The sequence below is a fragment of the Hyaena hyaena genome, unplaced genomic scaffold (assembly GCF_003009895.1).
Source record: "Hyaena hyaena isolate Hyena2069 unplaced genomic scaffold, ASM300989v1 scaffold_336, whole genome shotgun sequence".
Lineage (NCBI taxonomy): Eukaryota > Metazoa > Chordata > Mammalia > Carnivora > Hyaenidae > Hyaena > Hyaena hyaena.
Genome location: NW_024080969.1, coordinates 700,502 through 722,992, shown reverse-complemented (window position 1 = coordinate 722,992; position 22,491 = coordinate 700,502). Strand labels below are relative to the sequence as shown.

Genomic DNA, 22,491 nt, shown 5'->3' with positions numbered 1-22,491 from the left:
AAGACTCTCATCAGAAAAGCGAGAGATTCAGGGTGCCTGACTGGCTCAGTTAGGCGAACATGTGACTCTTGATCTCAGGGTCATGTATTCAAGCCCCGTGCTGGGCATAGAGCCCACTTTAAAAAAAAAAAAAAAAAAGCCAGGGATTCTCTGACCCAATGTCCACCTCCAGCTGAGTTGAACAAGACCTGCAATGTGCTCCAAGGTGTCCAAGAGTCTATTAATTTAGTATTCAAGGTGTCAGCTAACGGTCTGTGTATGACACCAAGTTCTACATAGAGAAAGAGTAACCTCATTTTCTTAAAGTCAAAATACTTCCTGGGTGAAACGTAAACACAGTTTCATTCTCAGGACAGAACCAGGCCAGGGGCTCTAGTGTTGACCTCTTCCTCCCTTAGATTTTTCTTGGGATAGTCATGCTCCATGGCACAAACACAAAGGTAGTGGAGTGGAAACATCCTCCAACTTCTAGGGAGTCCAGATGAAGAGCCTAGACATATCCTGGAAGCTAGGGAAAAAAACAGAGGTCCTGATGGTGGGATGTCCACACATTTCCCAAGGTCAAATGTATATCTGCACATCCGTGTGCATCCCACCCACCATGCCCGGCTTCTCAGGAGGCTTCCCTTGCCTCCTTAAGTTGTGAAGCAGCCACCTGTGCATCACGCTCAGCCTCTTGCAATCCATGACTCCATCCACCAGGTACACCTTGATCCACTAGACTCAGTGTAAATTTCCTTTCAACAGGGAAATGTAAAAAAAAAAAAAAAAAAAAAATACAGCCTTGCTTTAGAGTGTACCTCAAGCAAGGCTTCTTTCCTAGAATACCCCATCTACCTCCCTGACCACATGGTTTTTGAGTCCAACTCAAAGTCAAAGAGAGAGAGAGAGAGAGAACAAAAAACTGAGCTTTAAGGCACTGAAATCCTTGGGTAGCAAGATGTGGAAGGATAACAAACCCCTTCCCGAGCCACCACATAGCGCCCTTCTGAGGTAAAATGATCTGGCTAGTTGGAATACTGAATTCCTAAGAGATTATTAGCACTACAGCCTTGATTCCCCTTGAGCCAGACCAAATATTTATGTATTAATTTCAGTCTGAATTCCTTTCTCAGTCTTCCACTCACCTCTCCTCTCTCCCTCATCCTAAAAGCCTCCCCTCCTTTGGATGGACCTAAAAGGCATAATGCTAAATGAAATAAATTGGACAGAGAAAAACAAATACTGTGCGATTTCACTTATATGTGGAATCTAAAATAAAAGAATAAACAGAACAGGAACAGACCCACAGACACAAGAAACAAACTGTTGGTTATTGGAGGAGGGACAGAGTGTGGCGAGTTGGGGTGGGGAGGAGATGCATGAAATAGGTGAAGGGGAGTAAGAGGCACAAACTTCCAGTTACAAAATAAATAAGTCATGGAAATGTAATGTACAGCATAGGGAATATAGTCAACAATATCATAGTAATTTTGTATGGTGACAGATGGTAACTAAACTTATCATGGGAATCATTTCATAATGCATAAAAGTATCAAATCATGTACCCCTGAAACTAATAGGATATTGTCTATCAATTATACTTCAATAAAAATTTTTTTTAAAAGTCCAGCCTTTACTCCTTGCTCCTGCAAGACAGAGCTCCAAGTAACTGTCTTCAGGGAAGTTTTCTCTATCCCCCAGTCAGAAAGTTTCTATTCCCACCCACCTCCTCAGCACTGTACTTGCCACTCTGTTATTAAGCGTGTAATCTGCTTTGAATTATGCTGTTGCATGTTTTCTCTCTTGCAGACAGTAAACTGCCAGAGGGCAAGGACACTGTGTTTGCATCTACTCCCTACAGCACTTGCACAGGATTTGACACACACATGTTCCATCACATTTGCTGAAAAAAAAAAAAACTTGTGGAATGGAGACAAGCTAGCACTGGCTTAAAATGCAGGAGATCTGGGGCATCTGGATGGCTCAGTGTCCAACTTTGGCTTGGGTCATGATCTCACAGTTTGAGAGTTCGAGCCCTGCATTGGGCTCCATGCTGACAGCTCGGAGTCTGGAGCCTGCTTTGGATTCTATGTCTACCTCTCTCTCTCTGACCCTCCCCTGCTTGCACTCTGTCTCTCTCTCTGTCAAAAATAAACAAACATTAAAAAAAATCTTTTTTTTAATGCAGGAGTCCCATCGAATGTTGAATGAATAAACAAAATGTGGTATATCCATACAATGGAACACTATATAGCAATAAAAAGGAATAAAGTACTGATACATGCTATTCAACATGGATAAAACTCACAGATATTACACTAAGTAAAAAAGGGTCAGGCACAAAACAAACAACAACAACAACAACAAAAACCCCACACATGCTGTATAATCTCCTTTACATGAAATATCCAAAATAGGGACATTTATAGGGATAGAGAGCAGAGTAGTGGCTGCCTACTGCTGTGGGGCTGGGGGAGAAGGAGGAGGGCCTGCTCACATCAGTTTGCAAGGACTGCCTTCACAAAGTACCACAAACTGAATGGCTTAAAAAACAAATTTATTATCTCACAGTTCTGGAGGCTATAAAGTCTAAGATCAAGGGGTTGGCTGAGCCATGCTTCCTCTGAAAGTTTTAGGGAAGGATCTGCTCCAGGGCTCTCTCCCAGCTTCTGGTAGTTCTTTGGCTTATTCCATGACCTCAGTCTTCACACAGCATTCTCCCTGTGTGCATGCCTGTGGCCACATTTCCCCTTTTTATAAGGACACCAGTCACATTGGATTATCCCAGTACGATTTCCTTTTGACTGATTAAATCCACAATGACTCTATTTCCAAATAAGGTCATTCTGAGGTCCTGGGGGTTAGGACTTCAAAATGTGAATTTTGGAGACACATTCAACCCATAACACTGCTAATGGCTTATTTTTGGAGTGATGAAATGTTCAAAAGCTAGGACATGTGAGGTTATACAACTCTAAAAAACATTCAGTTGTATATTTTAAATAGATAAACTATGAGGTTTATGAGTTATTTATCAATAAAGCTTTCTTTTAAAAAATGGAAGGAGAGTTGGGTTTAAAGAGTGTGCCCAAGCTCAAAACTCAACCCATTGGTGAGAGTGTGTGAAAAGCTATCTCAACAAGGGCTGTAGGATGTAACTTAGAGGGAAGTCAAAGGCAGTGTGCATTTATCCACATGTTCCATGTAAAGTCCCCTGATCCAGTGATTGAAACCTAGAAGGTGATCCTCTAGAAGTACCTTCCAAAGAATACAGAGGTGTTCATTTCAGCACTGCTTGTAAAAATGGAAAAAAAAGAAGAAACAGCTTGAATGCCTATCAATGTGGGGTAATTAAATTAATCGTGGCATCTTTATTATTACTGAATCTGGATGATGGGTATATGTGGATTCATTATATTATTCTACTTCTGTATGCATTTGATAATTTTCCATTATAAAAAATTTTCAATGTTAATTATGGCATACACATACAATGTAATAGCACATAACCATTAAAAATTACCTGATAAAAAAATCATCTGAGAAATTTACATGGAAATGTGTCTATAATATGCTCTCATATTCCGCTGCAGGACTGTAAAAAGGTACAGCCTTTGTGGGTAGAAGCTGTGGAGTGAGAGGTACAACTGATCAAAATCCAAACCATTTTAAACATATATGCTAAATGACCTTGCAACTCTACCTATAGACATCAATCCTACAGAAATGCTAGCAAGTGTTCTTAAAGATAATGTGTAAGCTAATTACTGCAGCATTACTTGAAATAGCAAGAATTGGAAACCTAATGGTCCATTAATAAAGATATTAATTTTGATCTATCCATTTAGTGGAATCCTATGTCACCATTAAGAAGAATGAGACAGATCTATAAATATGCTAATATATTGAAGATAAATAATAAAAAAGCAAATTACAGAAAGGTATACAAAGTATGATCTCATTTATTTTGAAACTCTATTACTTGTGTAATTTTTTCTAGAATTTTATTATCAAAGTTTTCAAACACTCCAAAATTTCTTTTGTAAAGTTTTTTACACGATTGGATGATTATCCATGCTATATTTCCAACTGAAAAAAATTTCTAAAACTGAGTGTATAGTATGACCCGATTTGGGTAAATTTACATGGAAATTTGCAAAGAGCTTACAAAAATCTGTGTAAAAGAGTAAGTTCAGCATAAATGCTCACACGCTGGATGCTGGCTATCATTGTGACCTTAAGGTAAACAGCCTGATGGTAAAGGGATCCTTAAACTCAAGAATCAACTCCCAACTTCCTCCAAGTGCACTACTTCCCTTTGCTCTGACAAGGGTCCATCTAAGGCCAACAGGACAGCTGACAGCTTCCTCCCATTCATTTTACCCCGTGCTCCTGCTGAAGGGCCGCCAGGAGAAATAAGCTTGAGACAAAAGAAAACCATGGACATCCTTCCTGGCTACACAGGCGGCCCTAGCTATGGATCCTTGGAAGGAGATAGAGCCGGAACCAGCAAACAAATCCTGACCTCCTTATCGGACAGTTCGGCGCCTTGCCAAGGGGGCGGCTGGGCACCGATTCTGCAGGCACAGAAAAGAGGTACAGTTTGGCTGGCTAGAGAACCCTGCAAAGCTGTATTCTTGAGATACCGTTAGGTCAAACTGGGCATGGCTGGAGAGCAGAAGTGAATTTCCTTTCAGGTGTGACGGGTTTTAAGGCAACTCCTCCAATTTACATTTGGAAACCAACTCAGGGGAATTCCCTCTTACTTCATTCTTAACTGTTTTTCCGACCCTGAGAATTACAAATAAGAGCGACTATTTATTGCACTTTCATGGTGCACCAAGCATTGTGCACATCCTTCAGGAGCATTACGTTATTGAACTCACACAACATCCAGCGAGGTGGCCACTATTGTTAGCCCCATCAAGTGGATGAGAAAACTGGGACTCAACAAATCTTACATCACCGGTGGGTGCAAAGAGCAGGCTCTGAATCCATCATACCCTGAAATCCAGATCCGATTCAAGGCCAAGGACAGACAGAAGGAAAGGGAAGAGGGAGGGTAGAATGGGGAAGCAATGCCGGTCCTAACTGAGCTAGAGCATGCTGAGCTAGGGCAAGGCATCTGCGAAGCAATATAAGGCCCCAGCTAAGAGCCTGAGCTTTGAAATCAAACAGATCTAGCTTCACATCCTGGCTCAACCCAGGTGACCTGAGCAAGTCATACTGTTCCATGTCTCAAGATCTCCATCTGCCAAATAAGGCTAATACAGGGTTTAAAAACCATAGAGTTTTTGTAAGGATTCACGTAGATGAACCACATAGAAACCTCAGAACAGTGCCTGCTAGGTAAGCATCTTTTACAGGGTAACAGCTATAACTACCATGGTTGTTGACATCATTATTAATATCTGACCATCATTCTTCAGCCAGAAGTTACCTGAAGGCAGACAGAGCATCAGACAACATGACTCGGCACTTAGGCAATGCTGATAAGTAATAACCACACAACGCTGTTTCTCAAAATGTTTTCCTCTTGTCACTTCATACATGAAGTGAGCCACAGGGGCCATATGCAATGCTATGCATTACCAAGGCACTTTGGAAAACATCTGTTCTTGATTTTGCAGTAATGAAAGCTAGCGTGTATTGAAACCTGCTTGTTATGTGCTAGGCACTGTACTGAGCACCTCCTAATATGTTACCACTAAACCTCACAAACCCTAGGTATTCGTTTCCTGTAGTTGCTGTATATTACCATAAACTTGGTGGCTTTCAACAACAAGAAATTATCCTCTCCCAGTTCTGGAGGCCGGAAGAATGAAATCAGTCTTACTGAGCCAAAATCAAGGTGTCAGCAGGACTTCACACTCCCTGGGAGATTCCATTCCTTGCCCCATCCAGCACCCAGTGGCTGCCTGCACTCCGTGGCTTGTGGCCACGTTACTCCAGTCTGTACCTCCATGGTTACACTGCCTTTTCCTGTCTACCATCAGGTATCCTTCCACCTCCCTCTAATAAATGCACTTGTGATTCATTGAGGACCACCCAGGTAATCCAGAATAATCTCCCCTTCTCAAGATCTTTAACTTAATTTCATTTACAAAGACTCTTTTTTTGCCATATAAAGTAACATAGTCTCATGTTCCCAGGATTAGAATGTGAATATCTTGGGGTGAGGAACATTTTTCAATGCTCCCCACCCTGAAATGAAGGTATTAATATCTATTTTCTATGCATATGGTAGAATATAGTAAGAGGCAGATTGTTCTGAGTTTGGCTCCTGGCTCTGCCTGACACTGGGTAAATTACTTAAACATCCTTACACTTGAGTTTCCTCATTCGTGACATGTGAATAACAATACTAGCGCATTCAAAGGGTTGCCATGAGGATTAAATAAAACAGTGTGTAAAGGGCCTCCCCACAGTGACTGGCTCTCAGCACATGCTCACTAAGGACTGAGTATTATTATGAATATAGATGAAGAAAATATTCAGAAGGCAGGTGACTTGCCAAAGGTCACCTAACTGGGAAGTGTCAGTGCCTGGAGTTGAATCTGGGTCTCTCTGGCACCAAAACCTGAGCCTGTTCTACTCTATGGATTATTATGTTTTGGGCTTATGGGCTCACTCACAGCCTTCAGAATCAACACTTCCAGGTTATTTCAATTCCAGATACTCCCTGATGCTCTCTTCTGGCAACTGCATAGTTACATCCCTTCAGATCACCACTCCTAATTACTGAAACTGAATTTATGCAATGGACCCTAAGAAAGCGGTATCATGTCTCCAGTGACTTAGAAATAATAAAGACCCTGCTAATGCAAGAATTTGGCTTGCAAAAAGATCACATCAGATTGGCCGGCGATCCATTCGGTCTGCAACTCCAGGACTTCTGGACAATATGGGGATTGGAGATGAAATCCACCTCAGTCCACAAAGCTACAATTGGAAACTATATCTCCAACAGGGCCACAGCTGTCTCTGGGGCAAGGTGCCTAGCGTAGTACTTGGGATTCATATCCGCTTCGGCATTTGCTGCCTCAGAGTCAACACAGCAGGGTTAATTCAGTTCCTGATACTTCAGAAAACATTTGAAGAAGACTGCACACACTTTACAGGCAGCTCTCATCAAATTCTGGTGTCCCCTCCCATCCACTCAACCATTTCCTCGGCACCAGCTTCCTTCAATCTCAGCTGCGGGGAATGGGGAGCCCAGCTGCGTGCCGAGTTTGGAAAAACATTTTGAATACTTTAGATCTGCCAAATACTTGGTTAAAGAACGATATCCTCTAATTTCTTAAGCCAGTGTATTTTAAGTGAAATGTAATCCATATGTCTGTTGACTCATTTAAATGCAACTCAGTGAAGCATGGTTTAGCAAGAGGACTGAGATAGTGTCTAAGCCTTTCTTAAGCTGGTCTGTGATCCAGGAAATTGAATTTTGCCAACAACAAATGAAGCTCCTGACAAGAGAGGGTCAAACAGAGCTGTCCTTTATCCTAGATAAGATGTTAAAGTCTATTCTCAACTCAAGAGGAAGCTGGGAAGGTGGAGAGAGCAGAGAGCACCGTGGCCTGGGTGTATTCAGGGTTTTGCTATGGAGCAGCTACATATCTCTCCCAGGCCTCCTTGGAAGGGAGTGTGGCACTAAGAGGTGGTAACTAACCCAGTCTGTCTCTTGCTGAAAAACTCTTTTCCTGCCTGCTAATCCTCCCCTTCTCCAATCCCCCAGTTGAGGGAAATAATGCAAAGAGAGTTGAGGGAAAAAGGAAAAAACTAGGACACTAGATCACTCCATTAGCAGTGAATGACTGTTAACTTTCCAGGTTGTCACCTGACTTTCAGGACAACAAAAGCAATCTTCTTCTGTCTGGTTATCTCTGAAGGACTGGTAAGAAATTAGAGAGATAAAGAAAGATTGAAGTCAGAAGCAATCAGTACCACAATCAGTAAGCCTCTGAAGGCCCAAATTCTGCCTTGACAGTTACTGTTCTCCATGAGGTCCAGAGGTAGATACACATAGAAAAGAAAGCAAGTGTGCATTCTTATTAGCTAGACTTGGGCAAACAGGATCTCTCTTTAGCTAGCTGGGCTGGAGCACAACGAATAAAGTAAGGCCAAAGGATAGCTCTCTCTTTCCCAAGCCAAAATCTAAATCTTATCATCATTGGATTCAAGGAAAGACAGTATACCAGGGAAATTAAAAGTTCCCGAATGTGCTCAAGAGACCAGCAGAGAGAAGCACATGGCCAAAGGGCCTCTGGGCAGAGTGCCCACTAGTTGAGCTGCTCATGTGCTTTTCAAGGTGACCTTGTAACCTAGTGATCCTGCCCTTGGGTAATGCAGCCCAATGAGCATCCTGCAAGCTGATTCAACAGTTCAGTGGGCCCTCCTCCTGGGAAAAAGTGCAGAAAGGAGAAGGGGGTGAACCAAAGCCTACATGTCCTGGAGGCATTCATGTCCCTAGATGCTTACAGCTAAGGAAGATTCCATTTGATTTCAGCAAACAGATTTTTGTTCAATACAGTTTCTGGGTTGATGAGGCAGTCCTCAGGGTATGGGGGAAATTATATGCAGAAAAAATATTATGGATTTATGCCTCAAAATTGTGGGTTTTGGAAACAACAGCCTATAATTTCTTCCCTGTCATTTCCCTTTTCCTGTTTATGTTGCCTAAACTGTGAGTCCTGAGGTAGCAGTTCAAACTCCACTTCAAGGTCCGTGGTTTTGGGGTATTTGCTTTTATCCCACTGCCCTATTTTCAGGGATGTTTCTATAACTGGAGAGGAAACTCCGTAAGGTAGGGACTTATTTTCCATTTTTCTACTTACACCGTGTCCTTTAAATATGTAGTGCAGGAAAAAGCTCTTAGAGCCCAATGGGAACTAAATCCCCATTTTACAGAGAGAAAGTTGAGGCCTAGGAGAGCCAATTGGCTTGTTGTTCACCTCTTCATCACCTGTCTCTGAGCTCAGTACTCTCTCCACCGGACCGCTATGCCTCAACCACAAGTAAGATTCTCCTAATAACAGCTATGCAAACTATGCATAGCTATTTGCAAACTATGTGTAGATGTGTGAGCTAATGTAAACCGACATAATATATACTTTATTGGAGTAGAGTACTACTTCAGACATACAGTTAAGCTTAAAAAAAACCAAGCAAGGAACAATATACATAGAATAATCTCATTTCTGCTCCTCATTCCCCAACAGAAATTGTAGCTGGTATATGTGCTTCTGTGCAATTGTGTTTATGAGTATCTGTGTGCGTGTTCTCACACACACAGAAAAGGTCCAGGGTAGGCCCACCAAACTGTTAATGGTGGATTCACCTTGAGGGTGGGAGCCTCCCATTCTTTAACTTCTCATATTTTGGTATTGCTAAATGTTTTACAATGAGTATGTATTGCTTTTGCAATTAAAAAACCATGAGCAAGAAAGAATAGTAGCTGCCCTTTACTGAGCATGGAATATAAGCCAGGCACTATGCTGGGCCCTTTACACACACCATCTCATTTCACCCTCCCCATGGCTCATGGCATGGCACTATCATTAGACCCTGGATAGGGAAACTGAGACTTAAAGAGAACATACAGCTAGTTAAGGAGCAGAGCCAGGATCTGAACCCACGACTGTCAGACATGAAAGCCATGTTGCGGCTAGCCCTGCAATGTCACTCCTTTTCACCTGCACTCAATAAAAGATGTATGTCTCCCATGGGAACATCAGCCATTTACCCTGAGTTGCTTCACAGCAGGAAAAAGGCTGCCAGTTGTTGTGTTATTGAACTAAAGCAACTCGGAATATCTGCTTCCTGAGCTGAAAGCCCGTTTGCTACGTCCCGGCACTCCTGGCCCACCCCCTGATCTTCCATCCACCATTCTTGGCAATCTCTCCACGTGTGAGTTCCATTAAAGGCCTGCTCACTGCTATTTTGGGCCATGCATTAGCACGTGGGCTTTGACTTGATGGGAGAAGGCCAGACACCTCAGGGTGATGAAAAATAAATTAGAAATGTCCTCTCCCTTCCCTCAGAGTCCCAGAAGCCCTTGCCCATAGTCCTTGCCCTGGAAGGCCTCAGAATCCAATATGTGGGGAAATGTAAGGGGGTGGGGAGAGCCTTCCATAACCTATCAGGCTTTGAACTTGGGTGTTTCTTCTCCTTGGAACTGTCATCACTTAGCCATCCACATGGCTCACTTCTTCACCTCTTTTAGGTCTTGACCCCAATATCAAATCACCACCAAAGCCTTTCTGACCTCCATTCTGAAAAGCATCTCCCTCCTGACCCCTCCTGCCTGCCCTGACTTTGTTTCCTCCATAGCACTGTCATGGGACATACCACAGTTCGCTTGTTCACTTGGGTACTGTTCTTGCCACTAGAATATAAGCTCCATAGGGCAGAACCGCTCACAGCCATGTCCCCAGTACCAGCACTGGTGCCTGCAATGCTACCGATACATAATAGATGAATAGCAATGAATGAATCAGTGGAGGAAACGAAGAACCAGACCTTGAGAAGTCACCAGGCACAGGGCCCCACTTCCCCTCAGATATCATGGGATTAAGAAAACTTTAACACAGCAATTTCAAAAATCAGAAAAGCATCACTCCCCCATGCCCCACCCCCCAAGCTGTTTTAATCCAGATTCACAAGCACCATGAATGAGAAGGCTTTGGGAAATAAACACACTAGGAAGTCGTGTGCAGTTAAGAGTTCCGCTTGCTAACACATGTTCAAAAACAAAAAACCCAATTTGGACGAAAATAGCAGGAAGCCATCCCCCAGGGATACCTGGTGAGGTCATATTGTTTGGCTCTGCTGCTTCCATTTTTGTCTAGCTGCCTTCTGCCAACTCAAGAAGGCCAGGAACCACATCCAGCACCTCCCCACACCCCACTCCCTCTGCTCACTGGGAAACCAAGAAGCTGCCCGGAGCAGCAGACAATAGAGCTGCATGCTGGCAGCCACTGGAACCCCTCAGTGTGGGACAATAAAAATCACAACAGGGGCTGGTCACTGTGTGCTCTATAAGCACTTCAGGAGCACCACCTCATTCAGCCCTCACAACCACCCCACGAAGTTAGTTAGCATCACTATCTTCATTTTAAAGATGAGGACACGGAGGTTCCCAAAGTGGCAACAATTTGCCCCAGGTTACATGGCTAGAAAGCTGAACCTGGATTTTTGTGACTTCAGAACCAAGCCAAGAACACAAATCCTACTTTCACCTCTCTCATTTACTTGCTGTGTGACCTTAGACAAGTGCCTAACCCTCTCTGATTCAAAGTTTCTACAACCACTCATAAGACCGTTGCACTCAGTGTTTTTCTAAGATGTCTTCCTGCTCTAACTTCCAATGACCTCTTGCACAGGTTCCAAAACAGGAGGGAAGGATGAGTCCTGGGGCCCCATTTACACATGACATCACCCCTATCACTTGTACTGCCCACAGGAAGTGGCCGGCTCCAATGCTTCACCTGGGGCCAAATAGGACAGATGAGGCTCAGGTGGCAATAGGGAATATTCAGACTAGAGTTAGAGGGCTGGGGCCATGGGAGCTAAAGCAGGCTCGTGAGAGATGGCCAAGAACAGACCCTCTGAAGACATTTCCTGCAGGACCAAAGGAAGACAACGCAAGGAGAAACCCCAGGCACGCAGAGCCTATGCCTTCTGAGGACACAGCCAGCCAAGTTTGCTCCAGGGAAATGGGACAAAAGGAACCCATTCTTGGGGTGGTTTCACTGTAGGAGGAAAGTAGCAAAAATGTTTGAGATGCCCTTCTTCCTAGCTTCCCAGAGGCCACCGTGTATATAGTGGAGACAGAGGAAAGGTGTGGATGAAGCCCAGTACTGTACATGCTGCCTAAGGCACACACTTGCCACACCAACACTACTTACCCTCCTTTGCAAGTGTCCAAAAGCCCAAATTTGGAATAATTTATATTCTTGCTTTCCATCCTTCTGGATACGGGAAGGTCCCTATCCATCCCTTTCTTGGCAGTGATGTTTTTGATTACTCATCTGCTTCTAGGGGACTCATGAGGCTGCCAAGAGGAGGCAGGCAGATCCCTGAGCCATGCAGCCTTATCTTCGAGGTCTGTGAGGCAGAACTGGCTAGTGGGAAAACACCAGAGGCCTCAGCATCCCGCAGCCAAGTGAGGAAAGCTCTTCAGTGGCCAAGCAGATTGGGAACGGCCGAAGAGCAGCCATGCATCATGTCTATTCACCTGCTCAATAACAGGAATACAACTACGCTTGATGGCAAATCAATGTGGAAATATTCCTGAGCCAGGCAGCCACCCAAGATGAATGAGGTTAGGAAGATGGAGGAATCAGCCTGATGAAGCCAGGGACTGCTGACCATGCCCTTATTGGCAGAATCTCAGACTTAGCTGACCCAGAACAGATGGAGCAGCCCACGTTTGAGGCGCCAAATCCCAGAACACTCCACCCTGCCTCTCTGCTCTCTATTTTCCTCTAATCTCCTTCACTTCCTGCCATGCGCTGTGTTGGAGCTAGTAAGACAGCTGCCAAAGTCCTCTAGTCCATCCTCCCTTTGTTTCTCTCTCTCTCTCTCTCTCTGTCACACACACACACACACACACACACACACACACACCACACACTCCTGTGCACCTGCAGTAAACTCTAAGAGGCCCCGGAAATACAGCCAGAGGAAATTCGAGGAAACCTTTAAATGGCCCAGTAATTTCACAGCAAGTGAAGAGACTGTGGATATACTGTCTTTGCAAGCAAGACATTCCCTGCAAGGGAACCACAGATTGAGAGCCTGGGTCATTTAACAAACTGCTTCTTTCCAAAACAATGGCACCTGCATCCGGTGTTGACAGGGAAGGGAATTGTTTCATTTTAGACAGGGAAGAGTCCACTTACTCATTCTTCTTTAGGTCCACGATCAATTCTTGCCCCTCAGCCATTACCCTGAGCTCAGCTTTGAGTGGATGCTGGAAGCAACAACAAAAGAATGTCAGTTCCTAAAAGCAGGGACAAGGCTCCCAGGAACAGACACAGGATCCAGCACAGAGCGCTCACATTGATCCTCAGGAAGTGAACGAGAAAGGGTCAATTGCATTTCCAGCCCAAACATGAAATTACTTCAATCCCCAAAGGACCTGATTCCCCTCCCCTCATCCGCCTCTCCTCAAACACAAAGGAAAGAAACTTCAAGCTGAAATGTGATGGAAGCGCTCACGTGCAGGCCTGGGAAAGGCAAACACCCGACAACACGGTCCTCAATGTAAATTCTGTGCGGAGTCACATCTGGATTCAAGCGCGAGCTCTGAGCTCTGACACGGTTGTTTTGCCAACCTGGGCGTGTTCCTGAACCTCCCTGTAGCTCAGTTTCCTCATTTATAAAATAGAGATAATAACAGTCAGCCTTATGGGAACCTTGTATGGATAAAGTGACATAGTAAATGTAAAAACTCTGTCACAGAGCCTGGCACACCAAAAGCCCCTGATACATGTTGGCTATTATCTAAAATACCAGAACTCTCTTCATAGTGAGTTCTTATCCTATTTTATTTTGATTCTCAGTTTGGATACCCACCCACCCCATCCATTTCAGAGAGACAACTAGAAGAACCTCTAAGTTTTTATAAGATATATTTTAGCACCTAAGAAGAACTTGCAGATGGCCAAATTAGCAACACACCCAGAATAAATCATTTAAGACATGACAGCCAATAAGCATGAAGAAAACATGTTCAAGATCACTGGTAACTGCTCCCTGCCAAAACCCAAAAATTTTTTAAAGCTATGTTTCAAAAACTCACAGTGACGAATATTTTTGAAGACCCATAAATCACAATAGAGGGAGGCATCATCAGAAATAAGCACTCTCATACCCTACCAGTGAGCATTTAATTGATACAAACTCACTGGGAAATAATTTGAAAGCTGGACCAAGAGTTTTTAAATGTTTAGATCCTCTGACTCAGTAATACTCCATATCAAAAGAACAAATGAAAGTACAAGCAAAAATTGGGGCGCCTGGGTGGCTTAGTCAGTTAAGCGTCCGACTTTGGCTTAGGTCATGATCTCGCAGTTTGTGGGTTCAAGCCCCGCGTCGGGCTCTGTGCTGACTGCCAGCTCAGAGCCTGGAGCCTATTTCGGAGTCTGTATCTCCCTCTCTCTCTGACCCTCCTCTGCTCATGCTGTCTCTCTCTCTCTCTCTCCTAGAAATAAATAAAAATTTTTAAAAAAATTAAAAAAAAGAAAGTACAAGCAAAAATGTATGTACAAGGATGCTCATCACCTATAATAATGACTAATGAAATATGACTTGAATGTCCAAAAGTAGCATAGTTAAATAAATTATGATCATATGGCATAACACTAGACAGTCATTAAAAAGGATGACTTTAAATAATTTTTAAACTATCAAGAAAGTGTACATGATAATTATTAAGTACACAAAGGCTCAAAACAACACTGCATATTTTATTTAAATATACTTTTGTAGAGAGAAATAAATCAAAAGATTACCACAGTCACTTCTCAGCAGCAGGATCACAGGTTAATTTTATTTTCTTTGCACATCTTTCCATGTTTTTAGAATTGCTTTTGTATTTTAAGTAATGGGCTTTTAATCTCTTTTTACCTTATTTTTGTGAAAAATTTCAAAGAAATTAAACATCCACGTCTTAATAAACTTCCATGCTTTAATGATGCAACTTAAGGTGGTTGAAATAATTTCAAAGGAAAAAACTGTTCATTTGAAATTAGATATTTACATATTTAAACATATTAAAAAACAGGATCAAGGGCTCCTGAGTAGCTCAGTTGGTTAAGCACCTGACTCTTGATTTCAGCTCAGGTCATGATCTCACAGTTGTGAGATTGACCGCTGAGTCAGGCTTCACGGTGACAGCATGGAGCCTGCTTGGGGTTCTCCCTTTCCTCTCTCTCTCTTTCTGCCCCTCTCCCACGCACGCATGCTCGCTCTCTCATTCTCTCTCTCTCTCAAAATAAAGAAATAAACTTTAAAAAAACAGAATGAATTCTTTGGTGTGTTTTAAATACACATTCTCGGGTCACCTGGGCGGCTCTGTCGGTTAAGTGTCTGACTTCAGCTCAGGTCATGATCTCATGGTTCGTGGATTCGAGCCCCACACTGGGCTCTGTGCTGACAGCGAGCTCAGAGCCTGGAGCCTGTTTCAGATTCTGTGTGTGTCTCTCTCTCTGACCCTCCACTGCTCATGCTGTCTCTCTCTCTCTCTCTCAGCAATAAATATAACATTTAAAAAATAATAAATAAATACACATTCTCTAACTTGGGGCCAAGGAACTAAGAAACTCTTGAAGCTGTTTTCAATTCACGGAAGCTCTTATTAGAGTAGAGCTTCTGTCTCTTTTAAGGTTGATCTCAAAGCTTAGTTTTAGCATCTGAGAAAGTGTGCCAACTGCTTTGCCACTTCTGGTTGAGGACCTTCCTCTGCCAAGCACATTCCTCTTCTCGTTTGCCCCAAACTGCACTTGCCATTAGGGTCCTGGGCATCCCTGAGACATTCAGGCCACCAAGGGCTCTGATCAGATCTGAACATTCTGATCCAGGAAGCTTAGGCAACCCTGTCCTTTGCTATTTTTGTACTAATTCATCCTATTGACTTCTCTTAAAAAGGGACATTTCAAAACCATGGGGAGAGGAAACTAGGTGGATGTTTGCCCAATAACTTCACTAAGGGATCCACGTCTCTGTTTCTGGTGCCCCGATTCAGCTCTCTTAACACCCATTCTGGTTGCTGATCCTTTGCCGCTTGACTCTGGGAGGTTCCAGAGCAAGAACCCTGCCCAGTGTTGTTAAGTGTCAGGAACACAGTCCCAAGAGGGCATTTGAGGAAAAGTACACACCACAGAGCTGTGGCAATTCCCTCATTCAAGGAATGGACTGGCATGTGACAGTCCAGATGAAAAAGGAAATTGACACACATCTAAGTACTGTCACCTCTCCTCTGAGACACAAGCTGCAACATGAGTATGAATATTTATAAGTGGGCACTCCAAAAATATTTCCCTCCCATGTGGAAGATGCTCAGACACTGATATTTAAAACACACTGTTCCTTGTTTCCAAGGGGACATTTCAAACAAAACAAAGACACTGCTCTACCAGGATCTATGCATCTTCCCTGTCCCGCTTTACTCAGCTTTTCTCTTGCAACCGCACCCTGTGCTAGGAAGGGGCAACATCACCTCTCCCAGGAAGCAGAGGGAGCTGACCCACTGTTTATACTTCCCACAGGGAAGGGTTAAAATTCCTTTCTCTTTAGAGGTAGATTAAATACATCTTCAACTCCACAGGGTTTCAGAAATCTGTCCTCTGTATGTGCAGTCCCCATGAGATCAGGTATGATATTTAGTACACAGTGAGTGTTCAATGAATGTTTGATGAATTAATTAATTAAGTAAATGAGAATAGGAGGCTTGAACGAAACCTACCTTCTACTCTCTCTGACATTCATTCGTTTGTTCCTTTAACGGATACTTATGGTACAGGGGACTGTGCTAACTAATCCTACAAAATACAATGACCCAGATTCTGGGCAGACAATGGCTAGGAATAAAGACAGAATCTAGAGCTCCACTTTATTTCTCAGGTCCTTCCTGCGGATGCCAGGCATCCCACATGTAGAAGGAACACAGAACCTCTACAAAAAGTATCAGATCCATTCCTTGAGCAATAATAGATAAATTGGACCGTCCAAGATCCTAATTTTTAAAAATAACCAAGGATGGCCATCCATCAATCTGTTTGGACTTTTCCTGAAGCTATTGTTAGCCTTCCTACTTTTTGATGAAATGAATTCCATGCATTTATTGTCTTTAGGATAAAATGTTACTTACTTTCATTTCCCCTAAAATTTTTGCGGGAAGTTCCCTTAATAAATTCAAATTGAAGCATTTTTGGACATGTCTGTATTACTCTGCCCATAACTTCAAGGATTCCAAGCATTTCTCCACACCCCCACCCCTGCCCGTTTACCTTTCCAGACTCAAAAGCCACAAAGTCTGAAGTCTTTCCTGCTTTTATATGCTGCCCAATAAATCATGAGCCCCAAAGGACCTTATTAACTCTCCCCTCTCCCCAGCCCTCTTTCTTCCTATCCCCTCTAAGCCCTATTTTATAAATGAGGAAACTGAAGTTCAGAAAGTAGAAAGACCATAGCTGGTTACTGGCACACAGCAATCATGTCTTACTTTCTAGCCCTTTCATGTCTCACTTGAACTGTAAAGAGCAGAACCATAAAGAATATCCTAAGATGTATAGGTCTGCTCTGCATAACAGGATAATATTTTCTGTCTTGCTCCTAATCTCCTTGAGAAAGCCTGTGCATTTTTCTGGTGTCATGGCCCAAAGAGCCTATTGCATTTTAAGATATATTTCCCAGTACTAGATCCCTCCCTGCCTCTTAAAAATAGCTTGAATTATTATTTTCCTCTTCAAGTACATTATCTCATCAATAAAATAAAGCATGTATTATATAGAGCAAAAATAGCAGTGACAATATTTAACCAATTCCATTTGAGAGATGGTGATTTTTGTGACACATATTTGCACTTAGCTTGTGTCAACATTAATAATTTTCATTTCCTCAACTAACAGCCTTTGGAAGTGTTCTACAAGTTTGTCACACAATGAAGAAAAGTCCCATCTGGGATTCTCAAAACCAATACACAGAGAGGATATAAAGTGGGTCAGAAACAGAACTTATAATGATGACTGGGCTTCCAAGAAAGTTGAGAAGGTGGCCCCCACTTCACAGAATGGAGTCGTCAGCTCCTGCCTTTGAAAAATACAATATTTTGAGTCTTACCTTTTCTTTCATGGGGTTTTCTGCAGCCTTCCACTGAGGTATTATTAGTTCATGCTGTAGCTGGGGGCTGCCTTCCCCATTTCCTCCTGCCAATAGAGGATGCACAACCATTGGTATCCCAGAAGTCTGCACCCTAGCTAGGTTAGGCATGCATTGCCAACTGGAAAGAATACTTTATTCTTAGGTATTAGGGTATTAGGAGACCTGCTGGATGCCAGTCTCTTGGCACTTCCTATGAGACAGGCATTCTTCTAGTTGTTGGCCATATAGTGGTAAACATGGCTAACAAGGTCTCTGTACTCCTCACAGTTTACTTTCTAGAGGTGAGAGATGCGCAATACACAAATATTCTCAAATGGTCCAACAGGGTCATGGAATAAAGAGACACTGAAGAGGGGGTGTCTATTTTAGACAGGATGATCAGCAAAGATGACATTTAAGATCTGAGAGACCAGAAGAAGGCAGCCATGCAAAGATCTGGGGGAAGAGCATCCCAGGGAGAGGGACTAGCAAGAGCAATCAATGGTAATGCCTGAACAGGAGTGGATTTGGCCCATAAGAAGATAAGAAGACAGAGGTAGAATCTAGTAAATGAGTGGAGAAGTTGGTAGGAGATGTGGTCAGCAAGTGAGTCACAGGTCTGATATCACAGAAGCCATGGAAGGTGTCTGGACTTTATTATAAATAGACTTGGAGGGGCACCTGGGTGGCCATGAGTTAAGCATCCAACTCTTGATTTCAGCTCAGACCATGATCTCACGGTTCATGAGATGGAGCCCCGCATAGGGCTCTGCACTGGCAGTGTGGAGCCTGTTTGAGATTCTCTCTTTCTCCTTCTCTCTCTGCTCCTCCCCAACTCACAGACACACTCATGCTCTCTCATTCTCTCAAAATAAATAAACAGATTGCAAGGCACTGGAGTGTTTAGACACAGAGCAATATGATCTGTATTTGGTTTTTAAAAGATCATTCTGCCGGCTGGGTGGAGATGGGGAGTGGAGGGGTATGGTGGAGGAGGGCATGGGATTAAGAGTAGAAGCAAGATGGCCAGGCTGGAGACCTGGTGAGAGATGATGGTGGCTCAGACTGAAATTCTTCTCGGTGGAAAAGAAGGAAGTGGTCAGATTCTGGGTATGTTCAGAATCATGGGTCGGATTCAGGCCCATGGGTGATTCCCACTGAGCTTCAGTTTGCTCATCTGTAAAATGAAGATCATGATACCAGCCTGCCTATGTCACAGCATTACTGGCGAGAGTCACTGGGAAACTGCTCCCAGACTCACTAAGCGTCACTGCATTACTTTAAGCTTCCTAATGGCAAGTTTGCATTTGTAGATCACTTCCTACTTTCCAAATCACTATCACACCTTGGTTCTCCTTCATCCTCAGACAAGATAGGCAGCAGGATTCCCATTTTGCAAGAAAGGTGAATTGAAACTTGTTTGAAAAGAGATTTGTTCACTTTTTGCAGATAACCTTAATAACCTTAATAAAGTGGTCATTTCCCCAAAACCTAAACAAATTAGTCTCCACAAGAATAGGTTAAATCCATAGGACTCGTGGGGGGGGGGGTGGCGAGGCCTCCAAAAATCTATTCTTTCTAAACCAACCACATCAATCACATAGACTACAATGAATGATATGAAAGATAGCCACAGTTCTGTTAGAGTGGCAAGATTTTGAGTGTTTGATTGATGTTCCTTTCAGATTACTGATAACAATGTATTCTCAATCAAAATATATCTGAAAAAATAATCTCATTAGACTAGCATCAGAATCGTCATATCAGTAAAAATTAGAAGCAATGCATTCATTTACTCATAACATGTTTTCTGGGTGCTTAACTATCTACCAAGTACTATGCTGGGTGCTTGATATTTGTGGGGAAACCAGAGAGGCATGGTCCCTGCTCTAGTGACTCTGATAAGTCTAGATTCTTTGCAACAAAAAGGAACTATACGATGCTTAATGGAATATTTAAAGGAATGAAATTATCTTTATGACTGCAAAAAAAAAACACTGAAAGCAAGGCTAAATAATAGAGGAACACAGTACATCTTAAGAAAAATTGTTCAAAACTTGCAAACGAGGCAAAAAGCAAGCAGGATGTCCTTTCAATGTCACACTGGAGCATTGTTTAACAGGCCCTCTCATACATCACCAAATTTTTCTAGGGGAAGGCACCTTTGTTAGACTTTTTAAAAATTTAAAATGAATTAAAAAACCATAGTCTGTGAAGTTAACATGTTAACTGTAGATTTTTGTCTGCTAGAGATGCAGATGACTTCAGTATGGTAGAAAGATAACTAAGGATTATGGTTGTTTCACCCGATGGGGCATTGACCACTTTTACATCTGTCCCAGCACATGATTTCAATATTTTCTCTGATGCCTGCACCACCCCTGTTCCTCTAAATCTCTGAACCAGCTACAGCATCCTACTCACCGCCTCATTAATGAATTGAAGGAATCTTTGCCACCCATTCATCCTATATTTGTATGAGTCATGTTTTTAACTTTTTGAAGATTACACTTCTGCGATTTCTTGATATAACCTATAGTCATTAAAATCATGTTTTTGCAGAATGTAACGCTGTGGCACACGCTCATACTGTGAAGTGAAGAATGCAAGACACAAAACTGTGCATATGATGTGGTTCCAATTTTATCGATATATATTTATAGGAACACACACAACAAAGCCTGGAGAAAAGAGGAGAGACTAGGAAAGCAGCGGAAAGAAGCCAAAAGCAGAAAAACAGTGGGAAAAGACGAAGAGGGAGAAAGAGGCAAGCCAGGGAGAGGACCGGCTGTTTTCTGACTGCTCTGGGTCTCCCGGACCCCCACCACCTCCGGGGGTACACAACGTGGGAACAAAGCCCCGGCTCCCAGGCTGCGGGACTGCGGGGGAGCAGCCCCGCGGAGTTGCAGGGGGCGACTCCCACGTCCTCCGGCCACCCAGCCCACGCATCTCCATCCTCACCCAGCGTCCCCGCACCCCGCCACTTACTTCTGGTCCATGCCGGTAGTGCGAGCGCCAGCAGGCAGAGCGGGACGGCGCCCACGCCCCCGGGCATGGTGGCAGCGGCCCCTCGCGCGCTCCGCGCTCACAAGCACGCGGCCATGCCAGCCCCCCGGCCAAGCGGCGGCGCGTCTGGAGCCCACTGCTCTCCCAGCGCCTCCCAGCCCGGCTCCTAGCCATCGGCGACGATGCTCCGCCCTCAGCTCCGCAGGCTCCGCCGCGGGGTGGAGGAGGGGACGCGCCCGCCGGGAGAGGGGCGGGAGGAGCCGCCGGGGAGGAGCCTAGGGGACCCCTGGGCAGCCGGGTCGTCCCAGGTAATGGGGACCCGCAGAAGGAGAGTCTGAGCCTGAGGAGGGACAGGCTTCACGGTGGGCGAGGCCTAGGCAGGGTCGGGGGCTCGGGCTTCTAGGAGTTAAAACTGGACCCCTCTCTGCACAAGGGCCCGTTTCCTCTGTCCCACACTGTGCTAGACGCCTTGGGTGACACCCTGAGGCTACTCACCCTGCACCGTGCCCTAGAGGCCGCCACTCTTGGAGGCAGGCTCTGAAAGAGTTAACCGAACCACCACGCACAAAGAACTAAGTGCTATATGGAGTTGTTTTCTTAGCCAGACTCAAATCTAGGAGCCATTCCTCTGACTGGGAAGAGGGGGGGTGTCTGAGAGAGGATTCCCAGAAGAGAAGACATCTGAGCTCCGGAGGAGGAGAAACGGAACACCAGGCGGAGAAATGTACTAGGGCGGTAAAGCCCACAGGCTGTTTTGGGGGAAAAACCGAAATTAGCTGTAGTTAGGATTTAGGGCTTTGTAGGAAAATGAAGATGAGGCCTAAAAATAATAATAAGGACCTCACTTACTGAGGACTTATTATCTGTCCAAGTAAGAATAATAAAATTTTTAAAAAAGGTAACTAAGATGGACAGAGCCCTTACTAAGCACTTTATATACATTAACTTAATTAACTAATTAACTGATCTATGAAAAGAACTACTTGTATTGTCCTTTAAAATGTGCCTGGGAGGGCACCTGGGTGGCTCAGTTGGTTAGGCATCCAACTTCAGCTCAGGTCATTATCTCACAGTTCGTGGGTTCAAGCCCCATGTCGGGCTCTGTGCTGACAGCTAGCTCAGAGCCTAGAGCCTGCTTCAGATTCTGTATGTCCCTCTCTCTCTGACCCTCCCCTGCTCATGCTCTCTCTCTCAGACATAAATAAAAAACAATAAAATGTGCCAGGGACTCTGCATATATCATCTCTCAGCCCAGTAGTATCCTGGGCTAACTCTTACCCTGTTTTAGAGATGGGAAAACTAAATCTGAGAGGCTAAGTAATGTGTGCAAGGTCACACGGCTAATATCAGAGCCTGGATTCAAGCCCACCTCTGTATAACTCCAGAGCTTGATGCAGCACACCTTATTTTATAGATGGATAACTGATAACCAGAGAGAAGTGGCTTGCCTAAGATCCCTTGGCAAGTTTTGACGAAGACTAGTTCTAGAAACCAAGCCTCAGACCTATCATCTGGTCCTTTACTGTGCCTGTTTCTTCAGACCCAGGTTTGTACAACTCAACAAAATACTGTGTATTGGGAAGGTGATGAGTAGGTAGATCTGTCAAAACCATTGGGTACCCATGGGATAAATAAAAT

The 22,491-nt window shown here is 43.8% G+C and overlaps 1 protein-coding gene across 1 annotated transcript in view; it reads right to left on the bottom strand.

Annotated features, from left to right (window-relative positions):
* ADAM19 (ADAM metallopeptidase domain 19) overlaps window positions 1–21,016 on the bottom strand; it is an 84,156-nt gene extending 63,140 nt beyond the window's left edge. The window contains exons 1-3 of the mRNA XM_039249452.1: window positions 20,836–21,016; window positions 17,827–17,912; window positions 12,885–12,955 (exon numbers count right to left, since the gene is read on the bottom strand). Of these exons, the coding sequence (XP_039105383.1) occupies window positions 12,885–12,955; window positions 17,827–17,912; window positions 20,836–20,902 (224 nt within the window). The 5' untranslated portion in view covers window positions 20,903–21,016. The remainder of the gene's footprint in view (window positions 1–12,884; window positions 12,956–17,826; window positions 17,913–20,835) is intronic.
* Window positions 21,017–22,491: the final 1,475 nt, after the last annotated feature.